At 46.1% G+C, this 22,674-nt stretch overlaps 1 protein-coding gene across 1 annotated transcript in view; it reads right to left on the bottom strand.

Moving 5' to 3' along the window:
* dclk2a (doublecortin-like kinase 2a) overlaps positions 1-21,881 on the bottom strand; it is a 36,934-nt gene extending 15,053 nt beyond the window's left edge. The window contains 4 exon segments of the mRNA XM_062478029.1: positions 424-531; positions 2,594-2,696; positions 16,413-16,753; positions 20,914-21,881. Of these exon segments, the coding sequence (XP_062334013.1) occupies positions 424-531; positions 2,594-2,696; positions 16,413-16,753; positions 20,914-21,316 (955 nt within the window). The 5' untranslated portion in view covers positions 21,317-21,881.
* Between the last annotated feature and the right edge of the window lie 793 nt (positions 21,882-22,674).

Genomic DNA, 22,674 nt, shown 5'->3' with positions numbered 1-22,674 from the left:
TGTGTGTGTGTTGGGTATAATGTGTGTGTGTGTGTTGGGTATAATGTGTGTGTGTGTGTTGGGTATAATGTATGTGTGTTGGGTATAATGTGTGTGTGTGTGTTGGGTATAATGTATGTGTGTGTGTTGGGTATAATGTATGTGTGTGTGTTGGGTATAATGTATGTGTGTGTGTTGGGTATAATGTATGTGTGTGTGTTGGGTATAATGTGTGTGTGTGTGTTGGGTATAATGTATGTGTGTGTGTTGGGTATAATGTGTGTGTGTGTGTTGGGTATAATGTGTGTGTGTGTGTTGGGTATAATGTATGTGTGTGTGTTGGGTATAATGTATGTGTGTGTGTTGGGTATAATGTATGTGTGTGTGTTGGGTATAATGTATGTGTGTGTGTTGGGTATAATGTATGTGTGTGTGTGAACGTACTAGTGCACGGGGACTTGCTACGGCGGGAGAGCCCAGGGCTCTTGGACCCAGAAGCCCGTACAGGAGTCGGAGAGCGAGCAGAGTAGGAAGACTTCAGCACCCTGCATTCTGCAGAGAACAAAATATGATTAATACCACACACACACACACACGAACGCAAAGACGCATGCAGACAAATTAGCATACTTTACTGGCACATATAAAGATATGAAAAGGAGCAGTCAAAGTTAAAGTGAGGGACTCAGGATGGAAATGGATAGGTGGCTATCACCATCCCCATTGAGAGGAGCACACTCGCTAGCACAGCAGACACATCCATGACAGTGGCTGAGCGGTGAGGGAGTCGGGCTAGTAATCAGAAGGTTGCCAATTCGATTCCCGGCCGTGCCCATTGACGTTCTGTCCTTGGGCAAGGCACTTCACCCTACTTGCCTCGGGGGGAATGTCCCTGTACTTACTGTAAGTCGCTGTAAGAGTGTCTGCTAAATGACTACATGTAAATGTTGCAATTCTCATTGATGATTCACATGGTAGGATTCGGCTCTTCATAAGTGTTAAGCCTTCAAAACAAGTGTAACATGACAGTTTGATGCAAGACATTTTCCAAAAAAAGCAGCACACGTGTCGAGCGAGGCTGTTGTAAACCCGTAAAATATTCACGTCTGTAATTAGGGTCCGGTGACTTAAGTTTCCTGCGTTGAACGCTGCTTAACTGTGCTGTGCATAACAGGGTAATGAGGCCGGTGTAAAAAAGAATGTCAAATGGGTGTTAATTAGGCTGTGATGGTTACACTGACACAACAAACACACAGGCACAAACAGACACACACAAGGTAGAACTAGCAGTTTGTCACATCCGGAAAGGAGGATACTGACCCAGCTTAACATGAAACTTTAACAATTTCCTGAGCCTTGGAGTTTTTTCTGCACAAGGACAACTAAGCCTGGAAGGTCCAAGGTTTTTCTTGATCATGTAACCACACCAGTCTATGGCATTGTGCAGTTCTCTGTTAATGTGTTTGTCTTGGCAAGAGAATAAAGAAGGCCTTTTCTTTGTAAACTGACTGTAGAATTACTGTTAAATACAATGACTTTCAACAGCTCCGGTAGAGTAGCGAAGAAGTTAGAAGGAACTTCCTTCTTCTTTTTTTTTGTGTCACAGACCTAATTCCTCAAAGTAGAGCAAAGCAGGAAGAAGTAGAACGCAGGCTCCAAACTGATATACAACAGTATCTGAGCCCTACGTTCTATAAACTGTGTTTCTATTAACACAGAGGTGTGTATGCGTGTGTGTGTGTCTGTTAAAAGTTAAGGGCGCTAAACTGACTTAACATAACAGGATGCTGCTGCTTGGGAATAGTTTGAGACCTGAACTCTAAAATTAGCTTCTCTGTTCCCCCAGAACAGACTTGGGTTTTGGATACAGTACAGCCTGTACACGGTCCCACCTTATCTAGCACAACGGGGAGGGAGAGGGGACCGCAGAGGGTGGTGGCAGCGCCCTGCTTTAGATAACAATGGATCGAGGCGCTAGGTCGCATCCTGCGTCGAGATATCTCCTCGGCCATCTTCTAAACGATTATCAAGAACGAGTGCTGTGAGGTTCTTTTGAACAGTGGGTGTGTACGCAATACGTACATGTATGCATCCTTACACTTGCATAGACTGCTGCAGCCGCGTACACACACACTCAAATAAAAGGCGCACAAACACAACACAGATGCAACCACTCTTTTCAAGAGAAGGATGGAATCTTGATGTTTTGAGCAAAATCCCGGGGCAAATTCTAGTTTTAAAAGAGTCGGTTGACAATGAGCCGTGACCGTAGTCGCCTCTTATTCTGACACACACACACACCATCCTGTTATTTGCGCTTGTAAACGATGAAAGCAACTTGGCTTGTCCTCAAGGACCCAATAGGCCACGATGGAGAGAGGAGAGATGAGAGAAGGAGGCGGAAGAAGAGAGACACATCTTTTCTATTTCCACAGTCACACAGCTCGGCCACGTCCCGACACCCACGCTAGCATGCTAGCGTACCACAGAGCCACATCCAACATGTCCTGGAGTAAAGATGGGGCGAGCTGGGTGTGGCTGTCGGAACGTGCCCTTAGGGGGAGGGGTTAGTTTAAGTCAGGCCTACCGGTCACGAAGGCTGCAGAGGCCTTACCGCTGTGGTCCAACAGAAAGTCGTCCTGGGCATAGCGGTGCTTCTCCGGGCCGCACGCAATGAACACGTCGTCGTTGCCGAAGAAGTCCTGCAGACAAATAATCTGGAGGGAGGGATGGAGGGAGAAAGGGAGAGAGAAAGAGAACAAGAGAGAATGAGTATGTTAAACTAGACATTTTTGTCTTCCTTATTACACGATAGATGGGGTAAGGTTGTTTCAAACACAAGTGCAGCTCCAGTGTCATCGCTACGCCTCCCTATTTACTGGGCTACAGGCTAGGTAGCCTAGCATACAGTGGGATTGGGGGATGAGGAGGAGGGACAAGGAAGTGTTCACGCATCAAAACACTGAGGGTCTCATGTTGTCATGTTACAGTACTGCAGTGTCACAGCGAAGATGTTGGCCATTTGTCTGTCTCTCTTTTCTTTCTTTCATCACCGTTTCCATACCTCTGACTTTCTCCATTCTCTTTCTTGCACTCTTTTCTACTCCTTCTTTTTATACTACAAAAGATAGACTTTAATTACTGTACGCAGGCAGACACACACTCATTAGCTCTCCTCCAGTGTTCTTCCCAGGCGTGCGCTAGGTAGTGGGTGGACATGGAGGATTAAGATCTCTTTATCGTCTTCATAATCCTCATCTCACCAACACACATGGTCCAGAGTAGGCAGATGGGACCCACAGAAAAGCTATGTGTGTGATGTGTGGTGTGTGCTGGTGTGTAGTGTGTGTGTGCTGGTGTGTAATGTGTATGCAGGTGTGTCTCAGCTTGGAGGCAGCTGGAGACCAGACTGTTGAAGGCACCTAACCACGTTCCATATCCCTGAACCGCGTCACTGGGAAGAGAGAAGCCAATAAAGTGAGAAAAGAACAGAAGAGGGGAAAGAAAAGGGGGGAGGGATGTTGGGAAGTGTGGGCAGAGCCATAGCTGTACCACTGTGTCATATGCTGGAGGGCATATCTACAACACAACAATGTAAGTGTGCTTCACTGAGTTAACGGAGTGCAAGTAAAAACAACAATGGCCAGAACTCTCCTTGTTCTGCATCTGCATGTAGCACTAGCATCGTTCGAGCTCTGGTTGTAGCTCCAGTTCCATCTCGTTTGGGCTGTTAAGACTCAGTCAAAGCTCTCGCATATTGACTTGACAGCATGTTGAAAGGAACGACAAAATCAATAGCCATAAAAGGCTTGTGTGTGTGTGTTTGTGTGTGTCCAGCAGGTTATGGCAGCTCATCAGACAAGCCCTTGGGTAGCATTATGAATAGATGGAATGGTAGCCATTCCTCAGTCAGGCCCCATTGGTGGAGCCTGGCAGAGGACAGCACCACCATATGTGCAGAGTTGCCGGTGTCGACATGGCACCGGTCCCACATGGGTGAGGTGATGGACGAGGTGAGAGGCAGAACGCCGTTATTCGGTACTGCCTTGTCCTTGACCTTACGGATTAGCATAGGTCTACACGTAAACAAGTATGTGTTATATTATGTGTTACGTAAAGGGGTTATATACACACACACACACACAAACAGGTACGGCTGTACTCATTCCTAATCATATGTCAATGTCAGCGATCACAATGTAAAGCTACTTTACTGACTCCTTCTCAATGACGCTCTCTCGGTGAGAGGAATCTGGGGTGTCACAGTAAGAAGCAGCAGTACCCGAAGGCTTAACTTCAGGCCTCTGCAGTGTGGCAGGCATGCAGTCCAGGAACATGCTGCAGTATTTTTCCATTCACCCTACCAGAGTTCGGGAGGGGGGCGGGGGGGGTTGGTGGTTGGTGAGACAGGGCCGGCTCAGATTGCTAAGGCAACCACTGTCCCCACCAGATTGCACATTGACCGTGATGACATCAGCAGGCAGGGGACCTTGGGGATGGCAGTGAACGACGATGTTAACGTGGATGACATCACAACAGAGATGACATCACAACAGAGATGACATCACAACAGAGATGACATCACAACAGAAATGACATCACAACAGAGTGCCCACTGGGGATATTACCTGAGTGGTAAGGCTCAACAGATTCCAGATCTACACACCGGTGTGCAAGTAGCGTAAATTCCTCTTCTCTGCGGGGAATGACAAACTTTGTTGACAGAGCGGCCCAACTGCCACCTGGGAAATCTTAGTGGGCAGCAGCTGAAGTGGCTGGAGGCGGGACGGCGAAGGCCAGGGCATGTCTGTCCCCCTTATCAACCACTGCCTGGATAAACAGCCAATGGCTAAACTGTCGCTTTTTGTGTACTGTAAAGTCTGGTACTGTAAAGTCTGGGACATTTGGGAGGGTTGAATGGCTGGGGGTGGGTTGTGTGTGTGTGGGTGCGTGTGTGTGTGTGTGTCTGTATGTGTGTGTGTGTGTGTGCGTGGAGGGGGGGTTCTGTTGTTGCTGTGGCTGAGAGGAGTATAAGTCTGTCTGACCATTTTGTGATCTCTCTCTCTTTTCTTCCTCTCACTGTCGGATTCTGCCCTGCCCAACAACAGAGTGAATATGGGACGAAGACTTGAGGGTGTGTGTGTGTGTGTGTATGTGTGCTAGACAGTGCGATAGAGAATAACAAGAGAGAGATTAAGAGTGTATGTGTCCAGTAAAAAATAAACAAACAGCCTTCAGTTCCCTGTGGACTCAATATCAGATAAATGTCTATTTAGTAGTGTTCCAATTAAATGGTGACATCTCACGCCAGAAAAAAAAAATCATCACAAATGAAAAAAACGTTAACAACCAATGTTTATCAAAACCTGGGCTACACCATCCCCAAAAGGCAAGTGGAGTCCCTCTGAACTGTCAATGCTGGAGGCCATTGAGCTAACTGTGACTGAAGGACAAGGGCAAAAAACCATTGAGAGATATGTTCACTGATAATTAAGAAACACCCAAAACTTGCCCTTGAATACACCCAAGGACAAAAAAGATAGTTTACTTTAGATAGAGTACTTAAAAAAACAAAAAAAAAAACAATCACATTTTATTTATCAAATTAAATATATTTGTTTCACAAGGCTTGAGTGAATTGGGTGAGTTACTGCTAGACAATGACCAACCCTCCCTCTGTGTAATGGTGCCTGTTCCCCCAAACGGTGATTCTGGCAGGTCATGATTAGAGGTTGTGTTGGGAGTCTGAGAGGGAGCGGGGGGGCGGAGGAGAGACACATGAAAGTACAGATCACGTCGCCTCAAGGCTGACAGCCTGATCGCTGTAATCATTGGGTACCTCCCACCCCCACTGCAAACACACACGTACACACACACACATCATGATGCTGGTTCACATTTGGGTGAGGGTGACGAAAGGTAAAAGAGGTCCCTGTGTGTATTTGTGTGTGTGTGAGAGAGAGTGAGAGAGAGACACAGATGGAGAGACAGAGAGAAAGAGTGAAACAAAGGAAGAGAGAGAGAGAGAGAGAGAGAGAGAGAGATATAAAAAGAGAGAGACAGGAGAGAGACAGGGGGAGGAAAGCCTGGTTCCAGTGGCCTTCAGCAAGGTCGCAGCAATTTGCACAGCAACCTGGAAGAAGACAAGGTGCATTGTGGGATGAGGGTGTCGCATGCGGGGAAACCACATTTTCAGAGCTGGAGGCTTCACCCATGAAAACATGCTAATTCATGCACATAGCAAATGATCCATAATTGCATTTCTCATGATATACCATAGCTAGATCCTTTGCTACTTATACTGGGTGGATTTGCAGAGTTGAAAATGCTGTTCACAGACATATTTTATCTGCCTAAGAATTCATTCTTAAAGATGAGTCCTTAAACTCAGGCCTACGCAGCTGCATGAGACGGCAGGAGAGAGAAGAAAAAAACCATGGGAGTGTTGAGGAGGGCTAAGCTTGTCATTAGCTTGCTCCCTGCATTAGCGATTAACTGCTAAATACTGGATGAAGTTTTTTTTTTTTTTTTTTTTTCTCAAGCTCAGATCTAATAAGGCTCCCATAACAGGATGGCTCATTGAGTAGCAACTGCTGGGCTTAGCTTTGGTATTCCAAGGATGTTCCTGGTAATACTTACTCAACAGCAGCAATCAAGCAGAAATTACTCGTCTCTCATTTGTCTTCTACTTGAGGGAACATTTATTATGAGAACCTTTAAAGGCGTCACGACAAGTCCTTTAAGATGAGGCCATTCATCACATTGTTGGACCCACAATATACAAGCACTGTTTTGAGGAACAGAACCCTGGGGAAGGAAAACAGAAGAGGAAAAAACAATGATCCATCCAACCCAGCCACACCACTATCAGAGGAGGTTTGGAACATTATCATATACCTCCCCTGGGTCAGAGTGGGAATCCTGGCTAACACTAGCTAGCTACAGCCCTGAGGTCTAGAGTCACACTCTGCAGCTGGGTCTCCCTGGTCTCTCTGAGTCATTCAGCATCTCTGCAGACGGAGGTGTGGAGCCTGTAGGGTATACTGTACCACACCTCCTCTGGCTGTCTGAGAGGAGAGGAGGGAAGAGGAGAGAGGATAGTAAAGGAAAAGAGAGGAGAGGAGGGTTGAGGAGAGGAGAGGAGAGGAGAGAGGGTAGAAGAAGAAAAGAGAGGAGAGGAGGGAGGAGCTGTTTGGCTGGCTGGCTACACATGGTTTAGTAAATTGTTAAACTGTTAATAATTGACACACCCTGTGTCGTTCGAAAGAAAGAAAGGTCATTGTGTTTAGCCCGTGTGTGTGCAGGTACACACTGTAGTATCTGGCCCTGTTCACCGCTCTCAGTCTCAAACATTCAGTCTTTGAATCTGATCTGAATCCCCCACTTTACACCCTCACCCCCTATTGAGTCTGCCTGCTGCCTGCCCATACCGCCCCTCCCTCCCCTGCCTCTCTCTGCCCCTCACCCAGGCCGACTATGGAGTCTGAGTATGTTGTGAAGACATTCCACCTCTACAGTTAAAGCTGTTTCCATTCCAAATGTTAAGCATAATAATTTCCATCGAAAGCACAACTGGTATGACTATGTTGAATCGAGTTGTCTAAACGTGGGGGTGTGACGCAGTCAAACTTCCTCCCAAAAGGGACCATTGTATTGCACCAACACGATTGCTGGAACACCTCTTTGAAGCTAAAATCTAATTGGACTGTATTGCTCTAACAGGACGGCTCATTGGATAGCAACTGGGGAGTTTGAGTTTGATGCTGAACAACCTAACCCTGTTGTGGATGGTGGGGCAGGGACTAGATCAGAGCCTAATGTTACAATGTCAACCTTCCTAGAGAGAGAGGGAACAGAAACAGGGGCTCGGTCGATAACACTGGGGCAACCAGCCAGGGCTGGACAAACTCAACTAAACACTGGTTTGAGATCAGACGACAATGACTTGCTCACCCGCCCGCCGGACGCTGCCACGTTTTGGATGTCTTCCAGCCTCATGCCAACACCCCCTAACACAGACACACACACACACACACACACAACACAACACAACACAACACAACACAACACAACACAACACAAAGACACCCTCCCTCCACAGACACACGTCCGGATGCCTAGACTCTCTCTCTCAGTGCAAATGTTTTTTTTTTTTTAGACAAACAGAAGTTTGTTATTGTGCGTACTGAAGTGTGGTCTCTGTTCTGTGCCCACTGTCCCCCTGGGTCGAGGCTGGCCCCATGTACCAGCTGCGAGGAGGCAGGAGGGGCTCTGGGTCCTTCAGAGAGATTTGTACCTCGTCCTGGGCACTGCCAACAACGTCCTGCCCAGTCTACCATTGAAACAGAGCTTCTGGCAGTGTTCTGACTCGTATTTCCTCTGAAAGACTTTGTGCTCTGTAATCACTTCCAGACTCTACGTTTCATCTTTTTTTAAATAAACACCACATGCTGCACATTATTGATTCCTGAATTGTATACTGTAAATGAACAAGGGTCTGTAGTGAGCACAACACATAGTGAGCATCATATGGCCCATTGTGGCCTCACTACACAGCGTTTACACATTGTGAACTCCTTTTCTCAAGCCTGTGACAGGTGGATAGTATCAACATGCTATGATTTGTGGGTGGTGTGGTCCATTCATTACGCTGGTAAACAATAGAGGCTATATGCACATTTGCTGGCTGTTGACCTAATTGGTGCCGTTTAATCCAGCCTTGGCCCTGAAAACTACTCATGCCTGACAATCAAACAAGGGCCCGGTGCCTGTTGTACCCTCCAGCTACAGGGAGGGAGAGAAGGAGGGAGAGGAGGGAGAGAAGGATAATCCTTGACCTATTCCATACATCTTCACTGGTGGGGAAGGGGAGGAGGGCTGAGTTTCAAATCAAAACAAATAGAGTGTTATATTCTATATTCGGAACCAGGATCAGCTAAGTGTGTGTGTGTGTTTGTGTTTGTGTAGCAGTGTGTGTGTGTGTGTGTGTGTGTGTGGGGGGGGGGGGGGCATTGTAACAGTGTGAGGGCCTCCCACAACCAAACAGGCTGAGCCATTCATCTCCTTTCATTGCAGATAATCCACCCCTGTGGATGGCTCAGTCAGCTCCCCTAACTCGAAACATGCACACTTCAGCACGCAGACACATGGATATTGGACAAAGAAACACACGCGCGCGCGCGCAATTCAACCAAAAGACAGTCAGACACACACAACAAAACATGAAAGACATCTACAAAAGGAGCCACGTTGTAATAACAGAAAAGGGCCTTGTCTGAATCTCCAAAAACCTTTATTTTTTTATACGTTTTCATCCAATTATCAATCCAGAAACAAATTGTCCCATTAGCCTGGCTCCCCTACGTATTCATACTGTTTATAACAGTTCTAGGGAGGCACTTCAGAGGGAGAGAAGACTGCAGTGGCCTCGATCATCCCAGGCCTCTACAATACAGTCCCCCCTCTGGGTAACGAGCTGAATGTCATCCTGATTACATCACACGGGGACATCCATTCATTCTACCAGGGTCATGGAAGAGCAGGCTATTACGAAGCTGTTCTATTTGCTTAGAATGGGCAAGGTGGTTGGAAAGAGAATACATCCGTTTGAAACTGAACAAACCCGGATGTCCAAGCGTGCTGTCGGGTTCAGGCTGCTCCAGTCAGGAAGAGGCTGACCACCTGAGGAACCTGAACTAGCTGAGGCCGTCGCTCTCTCCTCATTGGCTGAGGAAGTGTGACCCGTCTGGTTAGCGAAAGGGCAGAGCCCGCCTAAGATCAATGTACAGGATGAGACACGTTTGTCGATTACCCATGCCTTTGTGTATTTTGTGGAAGTAAATAGCTCATGGACGCTGACGACATGGGCCCTGCTTTAGCTAACTTAATGCATTATGGTTGATGGCTTGATTAGCTAAATCTGGCCTCTAAGTGGATTTATGTTTATACTGTTATTCATTGTAATAATAAATGATGGCGGAAAACACATGGAATATGAAATTAATGTGGACCTACTTGTCAGACTAGAAACCACTTAGTTACCATGGAGATAAACCACGGCGTCTCCCGAGGGGAACAACATTACCCAGAATGCCCCGGTGTACAGACTGCAATTGGATCCTGTAACTTGAGATGCTGGTGAACTAAGCACTCTAGTTACCTGTTTCCAAAACCCCCAAGATAGCACCCCAAGTGCTTGTGCTGCTCTGCAAAAGGATCTATTCTGGTTGTAGCCGGACTGTCTGGGAATTAAATTGTCAGCCCTGAAAAAGACCAAATAAGCAGCAGAAGGTTGTGTACTGTGGATATTGCCAACTCTGTATCCCCTGAAATAGCCTCATGTCTAATCTCTATCTACATGCTCCCTAATGCATCATATCCCAAGGCCTGGCACATTGCAGATTTACGGAGGTCAAAGGTTTTGATTCATTTTCTTTCCTAACGAGAACTGTAGCTCCAAAATTGAGACGATCAGCTAGTCAGCTGTCTAGCACAGTAGGAAACCAGAGAGAGGGGGAGGAGAGGGAAAACAGAGACGTCGAGGAGGAGGGGGAGAGAAAAGAAGAGGGGGAGGAGCAGAAGCTGGGGGGGCAGTTGTATGCGGATCCAGAGATGGGGATGGGGAGATTCTCTCCATCCCTCCCCCTCACTCCCTCTCTCCATCCCTCCACCTCACTCCCTCTCTCCATCCCTCCACCTCACTCCCTCTCTCCATCCCTCCATCTCACTCCCTCTCTCCATCCCTCCACCTCACTCCCTCTCTCCATCCCTCCACCTCACTCCCTCTCTCCATCCCTCCATCTCACTCCCTCTCTCCATCCCTCCACCTCACTCCCTCTCTCCATCCCTCCACCTCACTCCCTCTCTCCATCCCTCTCCTCCCTCTTTCTCCTGTGAGAGTAGTGCTTGGCCTTCACAGGGTCCTTATCTGAGCTCATACAATCATCTGGGTGCAGTCAGGCTCATTATGGTCCTATAGTCAGTTGTATGTGATAATCATAATGTCATCATAATGCTACCAGAATCAATGCAAACAGAGTCAAGTCACCAAGGGGGACACTGGGGGCCTATAACACAGTGGAATCACTTGCATCTCAGTCCACACAGAGGGGTGATTCTGAAAAAGGCTACCTATACAGTCGCCATGGTAACACATTGAGCAAATGCTTCTTAATTATTTTGTTTTGACAACAGATAAACTTAGTACTGTATAGCATGAGCAAAAATACGTTACTATAAACGTCTATGGAGAGTTGCTGCTGGTCCAGCAGGATAGGCTGGAGGTTTTTAACAGTTTCTCATTCTGATTCCTTTCCTGACCCAAATTGCTTGTATTCTCTTGCAGCCCATGCAGCTTTGAGATGCTAAACAGCCCAGAGTTTACTCACAAAAGCAGCAGCTGATTTCGTTGGTTGCCATTGGCACAGAGATATCAATTAACATTCGTTCAGAGAAGCAGCTTAGAAATCGACTGGAGAGAGTGGACTGAGGGCTGCATTGTGTAGAATATGCACACACACACACTCCCACACACACACACACCTGACAGCTGCACTTTAACCCCCGCCTCCTCCCAGCTTATACGTCTAATTATCCGGTGCTGGTCAAGATCCCGGTAGGGGGGCTAGTGGGGGTTGGGTTTAGGGAGGGGATGGCGGAGGGTTTGGTGAGGGGGGAAGGGTGTAGTTGCCGACTGGGACCTGTGATTTCATTGTGGGGGAGCAGATGGCAGGCAGTGCTGGGGTGGCGTCTTTCGTCTGGTGCGCACCGCTAAAGGGGTGAAGGGGTTTTGATCCACTCTCATTTATTCAAAGGCCTCTGTCGTCTTTTTGGTGCTGGATGCTGTTAGCCGAGATGCTAGTGGCTATGCTAAATTGAAAGCTCTTATTTGAAGGACTTAAGGAAGTACTTACACTGAGAAAGCCTTGCGAAGGCCCTAAACACAACCAATCCAATGTCTTTTGGAGGGAATTAAATAACTTGAGTGGGACTTTGAGATTTGAAAGTACATGCCAGAAAGTCTTGCTTAGCCATGAGAACAACAGCACCCAGTTAAGGAGTCTTGACAAGAAGGACTAGCTGAAATAACTCTTCTCCGAGGCCCTGTCTCACACCTGACAAAGGACGTGTCAGTCTTCATAGAGCATGATGTTATGGTACGACATCCCACTATGCCTTGGGGAGAGCATTCAAAGTACAGTACAGGCCTGTCTTGTGAAGTGTCACTTTATTCTTTTGTTGCTAGGCGGATGGGGAAAAGATGAGGCAAAGGGAAAGGAAGCCAAATAGTACTAATGTTCTTTTTTTGTGTATGTGTACGTACACAATGCATTTATGGCCAAATACATTAGAAGACAGGAAAACTTTGAAAGAGGTATTTAGACAGTTATACAATTATAATTCCAGAAACTACGTTTCTAGTTTCAACGGGTTCTGGTTACAAGCCTGCATGGTTAAACCTCAAAACAGACGACTGTAATTCAATTGAGTACCTTTGACGATGTTAACAGGCAAAATGAGACTCCTGTCCACCATAATATCCTCTCAGGCCCAAAGAAACTCTGTGTTTTATGTCTACTTTAAGTTACTCATGCAACACAGTGATGTAGTTTAGCTGTGTCAATGGATACCGGGTGAAAATAGCAGACAGACCATGGCCTCAAAATCTCAACCACATTTGTTGATCCAATGAAGACAAACAAGCCAAGCAAAACAAAAACAAACGTTCCAGGTGGACAGTGTCATGTTGGACAGAAGGCCTCAGTATGCTTGAGGGGGAAAGGGGGAGAGAGAGAGAGAGAGAGAGAGAGAGAGAGAGAGAGAGAGAGAGAGAGAGACAAAGGGACAGAGGAAACAAGGAGAGATTAAGAAAATATAGAAAGAGAAAGGGACAGAAATACATAGAGAGAAAGGGCTGCTTGTTGGCTGAAATTCTTTCATGTCTGATGGGTGAGAAGGACATCTGTCACGTTCTCTTCAGCCCAGTCATGCCAGGCAGGCAAGATTGGCTGTGTGGTGCTGGGATGGTGGTCACAGGGGCAGGTGGGAGAGGCTGATTTAGACCTCCTCCGTTCGGTTGGCAACAACTGTTGGGGGAGAAATTCTTGCCGGAGTATCGTGACTATGGTTCCTGAAATAACATCATGCTCAATGTTGATGTGTGAGCAGTAGGGGTTTAATGGTAGGCCTACATGTAGGCCTATTCGTACCGCAAATTCATTACATGATACTGACGTCACGGCTCGGTGCATGCAGTCAAAGAATAAATCTTCAGTCAGTAACAGGCATTTCTACTTTATGGAAACCGTGACTTCTGTGCACCGTTACACCCCTGGTGAGCAGTAGTAATTGTTTGGGCCGAGGACATGCTGTTAACAAGATATCGCAACGGCATCAACAAAAACCTTTTGAGGAATCTGCTTTTCAGAACAAACAACAGTGTGGAATTTTTCTCTGTCGTGTGTGAGAAGTTAGGGTTAAATGACCCTCTGTGGAACATGTAGCTGTAACACACAACGGGGGTTGCCTGCACCATCAGGGTATGAGAGTAGTCAAAAAGATGTAAACTAATGGAGTTGATCATTACGGGGGGAATAGAATGCACGTGACACACCCTGACAGGAAGCAGAGTGATCCATCACAGGAAATGAAAGGTTGGAGCTAATGGGGTCTGTGTGTATCATTAACAACCCATGGTTCTAATGCCATCTGTCATGTAAGGAAGGCCCGCACAAACAACATGTCAACAAGGAGCTCTGTGATTTTATATCACAACAGACATCAGCGGGAAGAATGTAGATTTCATCAATTCAAAATTAAGCGAATGAGTGGGGTGCTTAAAAGTAACAAAGATGAAAGAATGAAATTGGTCAAAGGCTCCTGCAGATGCAAATATGCCGTTCTCTCGGCCACAGCGAAAGGAATGTCACTGCATTCATTATGCAATAAATGTTGGTGTGGCTGCAGTAGCAGTGGCCATCAAGCATTTTTTAAGTGCTTTAGGTACATTAGCCTTCCTGTGAAGCACCACTGGTCTAATACTACCATTAAGGCTGAGCGGGAAAAAAAAACAATTTTTTCAGAAGGATATCAATTCCATAACAATGCTCAGTGTGGTGCACACATATGGCAACAAAGTACAGCTCCTAAAAAATTCTGAGAGAATCTTTAACAAGTAGTGGTGGGAAGTGTTGAATACATTTCCATAATATTTGGATATTTGCATATGAATAGGAGCTAGCGGGCGATTTTTGCATAGCTCGGATAAAACAGGAACCCATGCTTGAGGAAGGTGGGGGTTTGGGGTTTCCTTGGGAAATTCCAGGGATAGACAGCATTCCAGACAAGCCTGGGGCTCCCATCTGGATTCACCACTGGCATGGAGGCAAATCCCCAGTGACATCATCAGTGTGAGACGCCAACCACACATATTCTAGCAGACACCGGTTTCACAGGATCTGCGTGGCTGAATCCGTCCTTGGGGACTACAGAGGGAACGTACCCTCTTTTTTCCTCCCTTCTCGCTGTGCCTCTTATCTCCCAAGTATCCACGGTTCATCTAGTTTCTGTGTAGTCTGCATCAATGGATGAGGGGATTCCATCAAATAGTATGGTTGTCTGGGTGGAAATTCAGTTTAAGTGACAGGTGATCTTTCCCAGCAGCGATGTCCATAACTGTCTTTCCCTCCCAATCTCCTGATGGAAGAGGAGTATCAAACATCTCTGTTGAAGGCTCTTGATGGGTATAAACATATTTCGGTCTTGCTTTCACAGAGGTTAAAGTGAATGTGGACAGCTAATGCACAATCACAGATGACCACAAGCACTTTCATCCTCTTAGATGTCATAATCTTTGCTCTCTGCAACCACAACAATTCAAAAGGACATGCAGGAGGATTCATCAGTTTGTAAATACACAACGCAGAGAAGGGCTTTGCTGAATAGGTGTCTGCCTCTCCTGCACTTTGTGTCGTGGTGAGCTGTATGACTTGTCAGGGGATGTCAACGATGTTTTCCTGTCCAGGACACGGATGGGTTTGTCTGTGAAGAGAGGCCTTGTCGGGCTGTCAGTGTCCGAGCAGATAAGAATTGCGGCTCTAGTGAGTCACCTGTTTGTGTAGATTCTCCACCGGATGACAGGAAGGAAGGGTCAGCTGGGTTTGTTTTCTGCTGGCGGACGGTCTCCAGACTCAGCTGTTTGGAATTTGAGGAACGATGCACTCTCACTGTACATCCTGTGGTCCGTCACTAAAACCCTTACACACCTATTAGCTCTATGTAGTTGTCTGCCTTTACTTACTTTAAAGAATTGGCCATTGTGGCTAATAATGGGAGGTACCTGGCTACCTGATATGACCTTCACATAAATCTGGTTTAGACAAAATACAGGGGAACCATGTATTTTGTAACAAAGTTTAATTCATGAAAGAGGTAGAAGGGATATGTCCATGTCCTTTTCGGTGGAATACCAACAGGGTGTGTTTCAGTCCTTCTGATCACTAAATCCCCTCCAACAGCAGACAATCTCTAGGAAATCCTTGGACCTAATCTACTGGACCTAAATATTCATGATGGGCTTTTTGCTGCAGATGAGGCAGCATTTTGTATCGACCAAAGGCATGATGGGATATTAAAACAGGGACCATGTGCTTCTCATAATTTCCTTGTTGTGTAACATCGGCAGGGGTCTAGATGGGATTTTAAAATGGGGACATTGATCATGACATAAGTGTCCCATGTGGATGCTTGCCCAAGAGTCTTTTTTTATGGCCTAGCCTTGCATGACTAAATGGAGGTCGGTGAGGTAGAGGAGGATACGGTCATAAAAAATAGTTTGAGGCTGCTGTGCTACAACACATTACCCGAGTCTAACCAAAGAATTGTCGCATAATAGTGTTTCGTTGATTAAGGGAGGCATAATTACCTAGACTGCTGACACAGCTGAACCAAATAAATCACACAGCCATTTTAGAGATGAGGATTTGGAATCTGGAGAGTTCTCATTGGCCTTCCCATCGGGGTCTGATATTGCACGTTAAAATATCCCGTTCAACTTGATGTGCTGCAGTAGGGCGTGTTTGAACATACTGGAAAGAGACTATAGCCTTGCCACACTGGACATGAGTTTTGCTGAATCATCTCTCTCTCTCAAAAAATAATATTTTCAATAAGATTAAGACTGGATTACAGGGAAGGATAATGGATATGAAAAGTTGGATAACTCATTGGATTGCAGTGGTATTTTCGCCACTTGTCGGGTCATGAGTTCAATGGCCACGCCCTAATGAACATATAATAGATCCCTGTCACTTCAACATTGAATTTGAAAATACATGTTTTTTTTTTGGTGGATGACTGAGTGTATATCTGCAGACCACGTCAAGCCAGCTCATCCCATTTCCCCCCACACTACAGAACCTGTAAGACTGTCTCACCTGTTTCCCCTCCAGCGTGTAAAGCCTCTTCACTGCCCCGGAGTCCAGCTTGATGGCATCAGTGATGTCGGTGAGCACCTGTTCGAAGGAGTGTGCCGTCTTCTTGTTGAGCAGGATGCGGACGGCCTTGCGCGGCTTCACGCCGCTGCGGATGACGGTGACCAGCTTGGGCTTGATGAAGTCCTTGGACTCGCGCTGCAGCTCACTCTTCACCAGCGTGCTGAGGGACGAGAGGGAGCGCGACGCGCCCGCCTTGATGCCCACCGACCAGTTGGGGTTGACGTTCTTGGTGTAGTCCACGTGGCGGTAAGGCTCGTTGGAGGCACACACATAGCTCTCACCTGGGGAGAAGAGATGGGAGGGAGGGTAAAGGTGATACAAAACATGAGTTTGGTCAAGGAACACAACAGGCAACATAACAGCCTCAAATGTAGTCCAACCTATGCTTGCTTCCAGCAAAAGATGTTTTGCAAATCATGTATTCTACACAAATCAAGTCAAACCTCTCACTATCAAGTCGAAATTAACCGTCTACTGTCCAAAAAGGTCTTGATATATAACTTTACCCTGGGCAACAAAGAGTTAACATTCCTCTGCGGAACAAAAAGGCACATTGAGAGGTCAAGCCAGTGTAACCATCTCTCTTTCTCCCTCTCTCTCTATCTCTCTCACAAACACACTTTATCTTTTCTCGTTGTCCCTCCTTCTCTTCTCTTGCTCTCTCACACATACACTGTCCCTTCTCTCTCTATCCATCCCCCCCCTTCTTTTATTTTCCTCAAGCCGTGGCATTGGCCTCGCTCCAAAGCAAAGTATGTTTGCTTTATTCGCAGACGTGCCATTGTAGCAGTTAGCAAGTGGGTGCTTCCTCTCCATGCAAGACTGATGTGAGAACTCGAAGGACTTCACTGGTACATTAAATCGCGAGGAGGGAGGGAGGAAGCCATGTCTGCCGAATGTTTACAGTGCTTGTTTGTAGGATAACAAATGTGGTTCCCATTTGGTTGTCAATGAGGCAAGTAAGGAGAGGGAGAAACGGCAAGAGAGAGAAAAAGAGAGAGACCATGACATAAAGAGAAAAAGACGATTGCCAAAAACATTGTCTATATCTCTTGTGCTGGAGGGATTCCCCAGGCGGCATTCAGAAGCTGAACATGATATGGATGGTCTTTCCTCTCCAGTTGACAGCCTCTCCTGGCTGACCCCATCGATAATGGTGTTCTTCTTCTGCTGTATAACAGTAAACATCCCACCACAACATGCCATTCCACACAAGGACTGTGGGCACAGCTATGGGTTGCAGGGAATGTCCTGAGGTTGAAATACACATTTTCAGTGAAGGATAGGAATCTGGAGTAGTGTGGAGATAATATGCCAAAAATCTAAGATGATTACATTGTTTTACAATGTCAATGATATGGTGCTGTGAACCAATTAGCACAGCATCCATTACCCAATTACCCGAAAAGTGAAAATACAAACACGAAGGTGAAATAATCATCTAGTTAATGCTAACGTTAATATGCCTAATAACCTGGCAACAACACCACTTTAAAAATGCAACACATGAAATGTGGCTGTGAAAAATACCTGCTAGCTTCAAAAGAAAACTGGCGTCACCCCTCACGGAGCTGAGAAGACAATCATCTGGCATGGGGGAGGTGTCAGAAGGTACCAGGAAAGGGAGACGGTAGAAACGTAACCAAAACTGGTGTACATTTGATAGGGATTTAGTGTGTTTGGGAATTATGGAACAGTAGAGACAACATTTAAATCTATGGAGAGGACAGATTTAGGTTCAGCACATTTCTGTCCTAAACCAAGGTGAACGACTTTGGATGGTCACAAGGCTGACTTTTTGGGGATGGTGTGTGTGCTGCTGTCCATGGTACTGAGATTGACATGACATTACTGGCCTCAGGTTGACATTATAACAAAGTGTTCTGAAGTTTCACTACCGCTCTCATTCCTGGGCTACAAGGTCATCTAGCATTCAGTTCCCTTTCTCCCGTCTGCGTCACAAGCCAGAGGCGCTGCGAAACAGAGAAGGACTGAGAGAAACCGGGAGCGATAAATGGAGTTAGAGGTGTGAGACAACCCTTCCCCTGATACATACCGTTATGAAGCCAGCAATTAACCAAGGGCTAATTAACCAGCTAGGCCACAGCTGGAGGGACCTCCCTACTCAGAATAGTAAAATGGAGGGTAAAAAAGAGGAGCTGCTATTAATTCAGTGTCTGACAGAGCAGAGGGGTCCTTCTATGATATGTGACCAGTGACTGGAGGTAGGAGTACCCTCAGGGGATGTAAGAGGGCTCAGGTGTGACATCACTGGATAGGTTAGGGGTCCCCAGGACACTCTTTGGTGGCCTGAGCTCAGATGAGGCCCAGCTGAGACCAACGTTTAACAAGGGGCCTTCGTGCAAAGCCAGCTGGTGACTGTGGAGGAACCCATCACTGTGGCCACTCATCTGTCACTAAGGTAACACACACACCATCACTCACAGGGGAAGTGAGACACAAAGAGGGTTTAAGGGCCTAATAATGGGCTGTAATTTTTGTCGTTCTTATAAATCAAAGTAAAATAAACTCTCAAATGTTGAATGTTAAGACTCCCATTGCAAATGTACTGGAAGTTAACCTTTCCATATGCTGTCGTATGAGCAAGGCAGCACAAAGTGCAGATGTAGATGCACAGTCTAGGGGTCTCCCAGCACAGCTGGAGGCAAGGATCTCTGCTGCTGACACACACTCATCCCACTCTGCCATGAGGGATTGCATGTGAATGGGCCTTGATTGGGTTTACACACAAAAGCCCCTCCACCCTCCCGCAGCCTTCAATCAATTGGGGCAGGCTGAGCTGGGCAGTTTCTGCAGTCCCCCCCCCCCCCCCCTAGACCAATTTGATAGCTGAGTAAACAAAGACAAGACTCTGGTGTTTGGCCTACAGCGTCTACAGCCAGGAAAGCTTCTGCTGGGCCGAGACACAGTCTGTGACTACATTCCTATTCCTCCGACGAGACGGACCCTGACTCGGACTGTGCCCTGTTTCCCTCAGCCACAGCTGGGGGGCCTTAAGGGGCTACTTGTGTGAGACCTTTGGGTCACAGTGGGGTGACTGCAGACTGATCATGTCCAGGCTGGGCTTTGTTTTACAATGAGTAGGGAGAGAGAGTAGATATAAGAAGTTGCATAGCTTTGAACATATGCCAATATGTTCGATATGTATGTGTTATGTGGCTCCACTATACTGGTTTGTGAACATGGTGTGAAAGTATTTATTTACCATTCCTGTACTGTATCTCATTAAGTGAGCTAGAGGTACTTCTTGACTGCAACTTGACCACAATCTCTTCACTCATTCCAACGCAGAAGAGATGGTATGAGTCTCTCTGGGGCGAACAGTGACCTACATCTACCCTAATGGAATCTCTCTGGGGGAGAGAGAGGAACAAGTGGTGCATCCGATTTGGGAGGATGTCAGTTGGAAATAGACTGGTGAGGTGAGATGAGGGAGAGGGAAGGGTGAGTCTGCAGTGTGGAGGCGCAGAGAGAGGTTGCTACCTAGAGAGTGCTCACCTTTGCCTCCTAAAAGAAGATTGGCTCTAGAGGTCACAGTGCAGACTGGATGGCAGCGCCAAACATGTAGATTAATTTACTACCACAGAGATGCTACTCTCACTGTATGCTATGCAGCTCACATGGAGAGAGACCAAGGAAACAAGAGAGAGACATACAGATTGTATACGTATGATTTGATCACAGATTAGATCAAACTGATGCAGAAAATGAACATTAACACTAAATGGATGACTTTAAGTCCCTTTTTTATTATTACACTCATCTCAAGTCTGTTTTGCAGTTGTGATGCTATTATTAACAAACCACCCCATTCATGGTGGGAGTCGGGCAGAAGATTGATTTCTTCAACGTTTAATAGGTTATGAAGCCTGCAACGACCACATGAAACACATGCACACGCTTTCTCTCTCTAACCCAAGTGAAGTCAATAAAGATCAATGCATATTAACATTGGGTTGTACTACAGCCCAGCCCAGCATTCCATGGGTGTGTCTGGCTGTGCATTCATCATTCTCTGACTGCTGCAAAGCACTGGGTCACACGTGTCAACATTGCTTTGTCAAACTGGGAGCCCTACTGGTTCACTGCTAGAGTCACTGAGTTCAGTGTTCTTATGTTCATGCCAAGCATCTAAGGTATAAGAATTTATTATTTTCATCTGATTGATCGTCACATGACCAAAACAAAACTTTCACTCTTTGCAAGTCACATGGGAGGAGGCCCCTGCAACCATACAAAGTATTTTATACCAGGAGTTATACGTAGTCTAGTAGTCCATTCATCTAGCACTCAGAGGAAAGCTGATAATACACTTGACAATTCTACTCAATCATCAATATGCGCATTTAGAGTTGAAGTATTGATCTCCCCACATGATTTATGTCTTCATATGGCAGGAGGCTAGATTTAGTCAACTTACCTTCTACTAGATCATCTAGGCTTGTGATCCTTTTGCTGCCGTCCACCGAATACAGAGTCCGAACACCTTGGGGAAGGTTAACGTTGTCCGAAAGGGACCGTGTGAGTTCCATGAGCAAGGCGTCCAATGACCTAAAACGGTCGTGGGACACGGCGTACACCAAACCTTTAAAGTATTTGTCTCCATTTCTGTAGAAACGTACTTTCTTTGCTTTCTTCTCCGATGTCAAAGACTGTAGTGTGCGCGTACGATAGAAGCTACAGTGCGCGCTGTGAGCCGGGCTCGGCACGAGACCGTTACCTCTGGAACCTGAATGTGAGCCCGAGCTGTTGGCCCGTGATGACCGGTGCGTCTTGTCTCGTTCCTCGAAGTGTTCAAATTCAATACTTCTGCTGAGTGACATGTTTGTGTTTCTTACAATATAATCCTAATCAAAACACACGCGTCCGTTTAGCTTTTGTTTTCCCAATGAATTGTGCCAAATACGTTGGGTGATGCAGTAACCTGGTCTACCCAGAACACCGTGCACGTTATCTCCCACCGCAATGATTCAAATACAAAGTGCAATATTGATTGTAGCCACAGTTACAGGCTAGAAATCTTACCATACCCTGGAAAACTTACTAAACGGAAAGGACTAAGAGGAACAATTACAGCTTCATAACCTGACGGCTACAGCAGTTTTCCGAAAACCTTGAACCAATACCAGGTGTAAGTAGTCCGGTCTTGATTGATACAGTAGCCTAGGGAATATTTATCAATACCAGCTTTTCCGTAAAGAGAAAGATCCCAAATATATCAATGTATCCGATTGTAAATGCGGATGAAACGCACTGAATGTCATTAAGCAAATAAACATAGCATCAGTCCCTACGTCTAATTCCATAGAATTTAACAAATCCGCATGCTTGACACCGCAAGCCTCCTCTTGTTTTCACATCCTCCTTGTGACAGTCTGCATTAGTTTTACTGTAGCAGTAACACGAGAGGCTGTCCTGTCACCCAAATCAACGGGGAGGGTGGAGGATTGATCTGCCTCAGGGTCCTAACGCACTCCGGTGACCCTCTCTATTGTTTTGCAACTGCGCATCGGAACCACATTATTCCGGGATGACTTCAATATATAAACATTTTAAGTAATCAATAGTTCATTTGAAATATGCTGATGCAGGCTTTAAGGATGAGATATATTGTTCATTGTGTAAAGTGAGATATGAGTACAGTTAAAGAGCAATAATGTTTGATGAGACAGTCAAATAGAGACTGTAGATGGAAAAAATGATGGATGGATAGAACATTTAAACCTGTGTGAGAGTGTGCGTGTTTAACTATTCAGCTGGTATCCACCAAGGTCACGACTTACAGTGGCAGTGGATTACATGCTGTGTGATGCCACTTTCCTTGTGCCACTCAGTCCCAAACAGGCACCTATGTGCGTCACCACCTGGCACAGCACCGATGCTCGTGTTTCAGTTTGCTGCTACAGAAACTGCAAACCAAGCTGCATCCTCGATCCCCTAGATGTTTACTTGCTACCATTGTTTCTTTAACCTTTGAAGAAAAAGGCAATTATATTGTTACTTTTAATCTAAAGCTCAATTATAATATCTAAAAAGAGGACAAAATTGAATGCAACATCAATGTCAATATCACCAAAGACTCCCATCAGGGCTGTTGGGTGTAATGTAAACAGAACACTCAGGATCTTGTTCTATACTGTCTCCCTCTTAACTGACAATGCCTGGATGTGAGTGGGTGGGG

This window comes from Osmerus eperlanus, chromosome 14, assembly GCF_963692335.1.
Source record: "Osmerus eperlanus chromosome 14, fOsmEpe2.1, whole genome shotgun sequence".
Classification (NCBI taxonomy): Eukaryota; Metazoa; Chordata; class Actinopteri; order Osmeriformes; family Osmeridae; genus Osmerus; species Osmerus eperlanus.
This window is presented reverse-complemented; position numbering and strand designations above follow the sequence as displayed.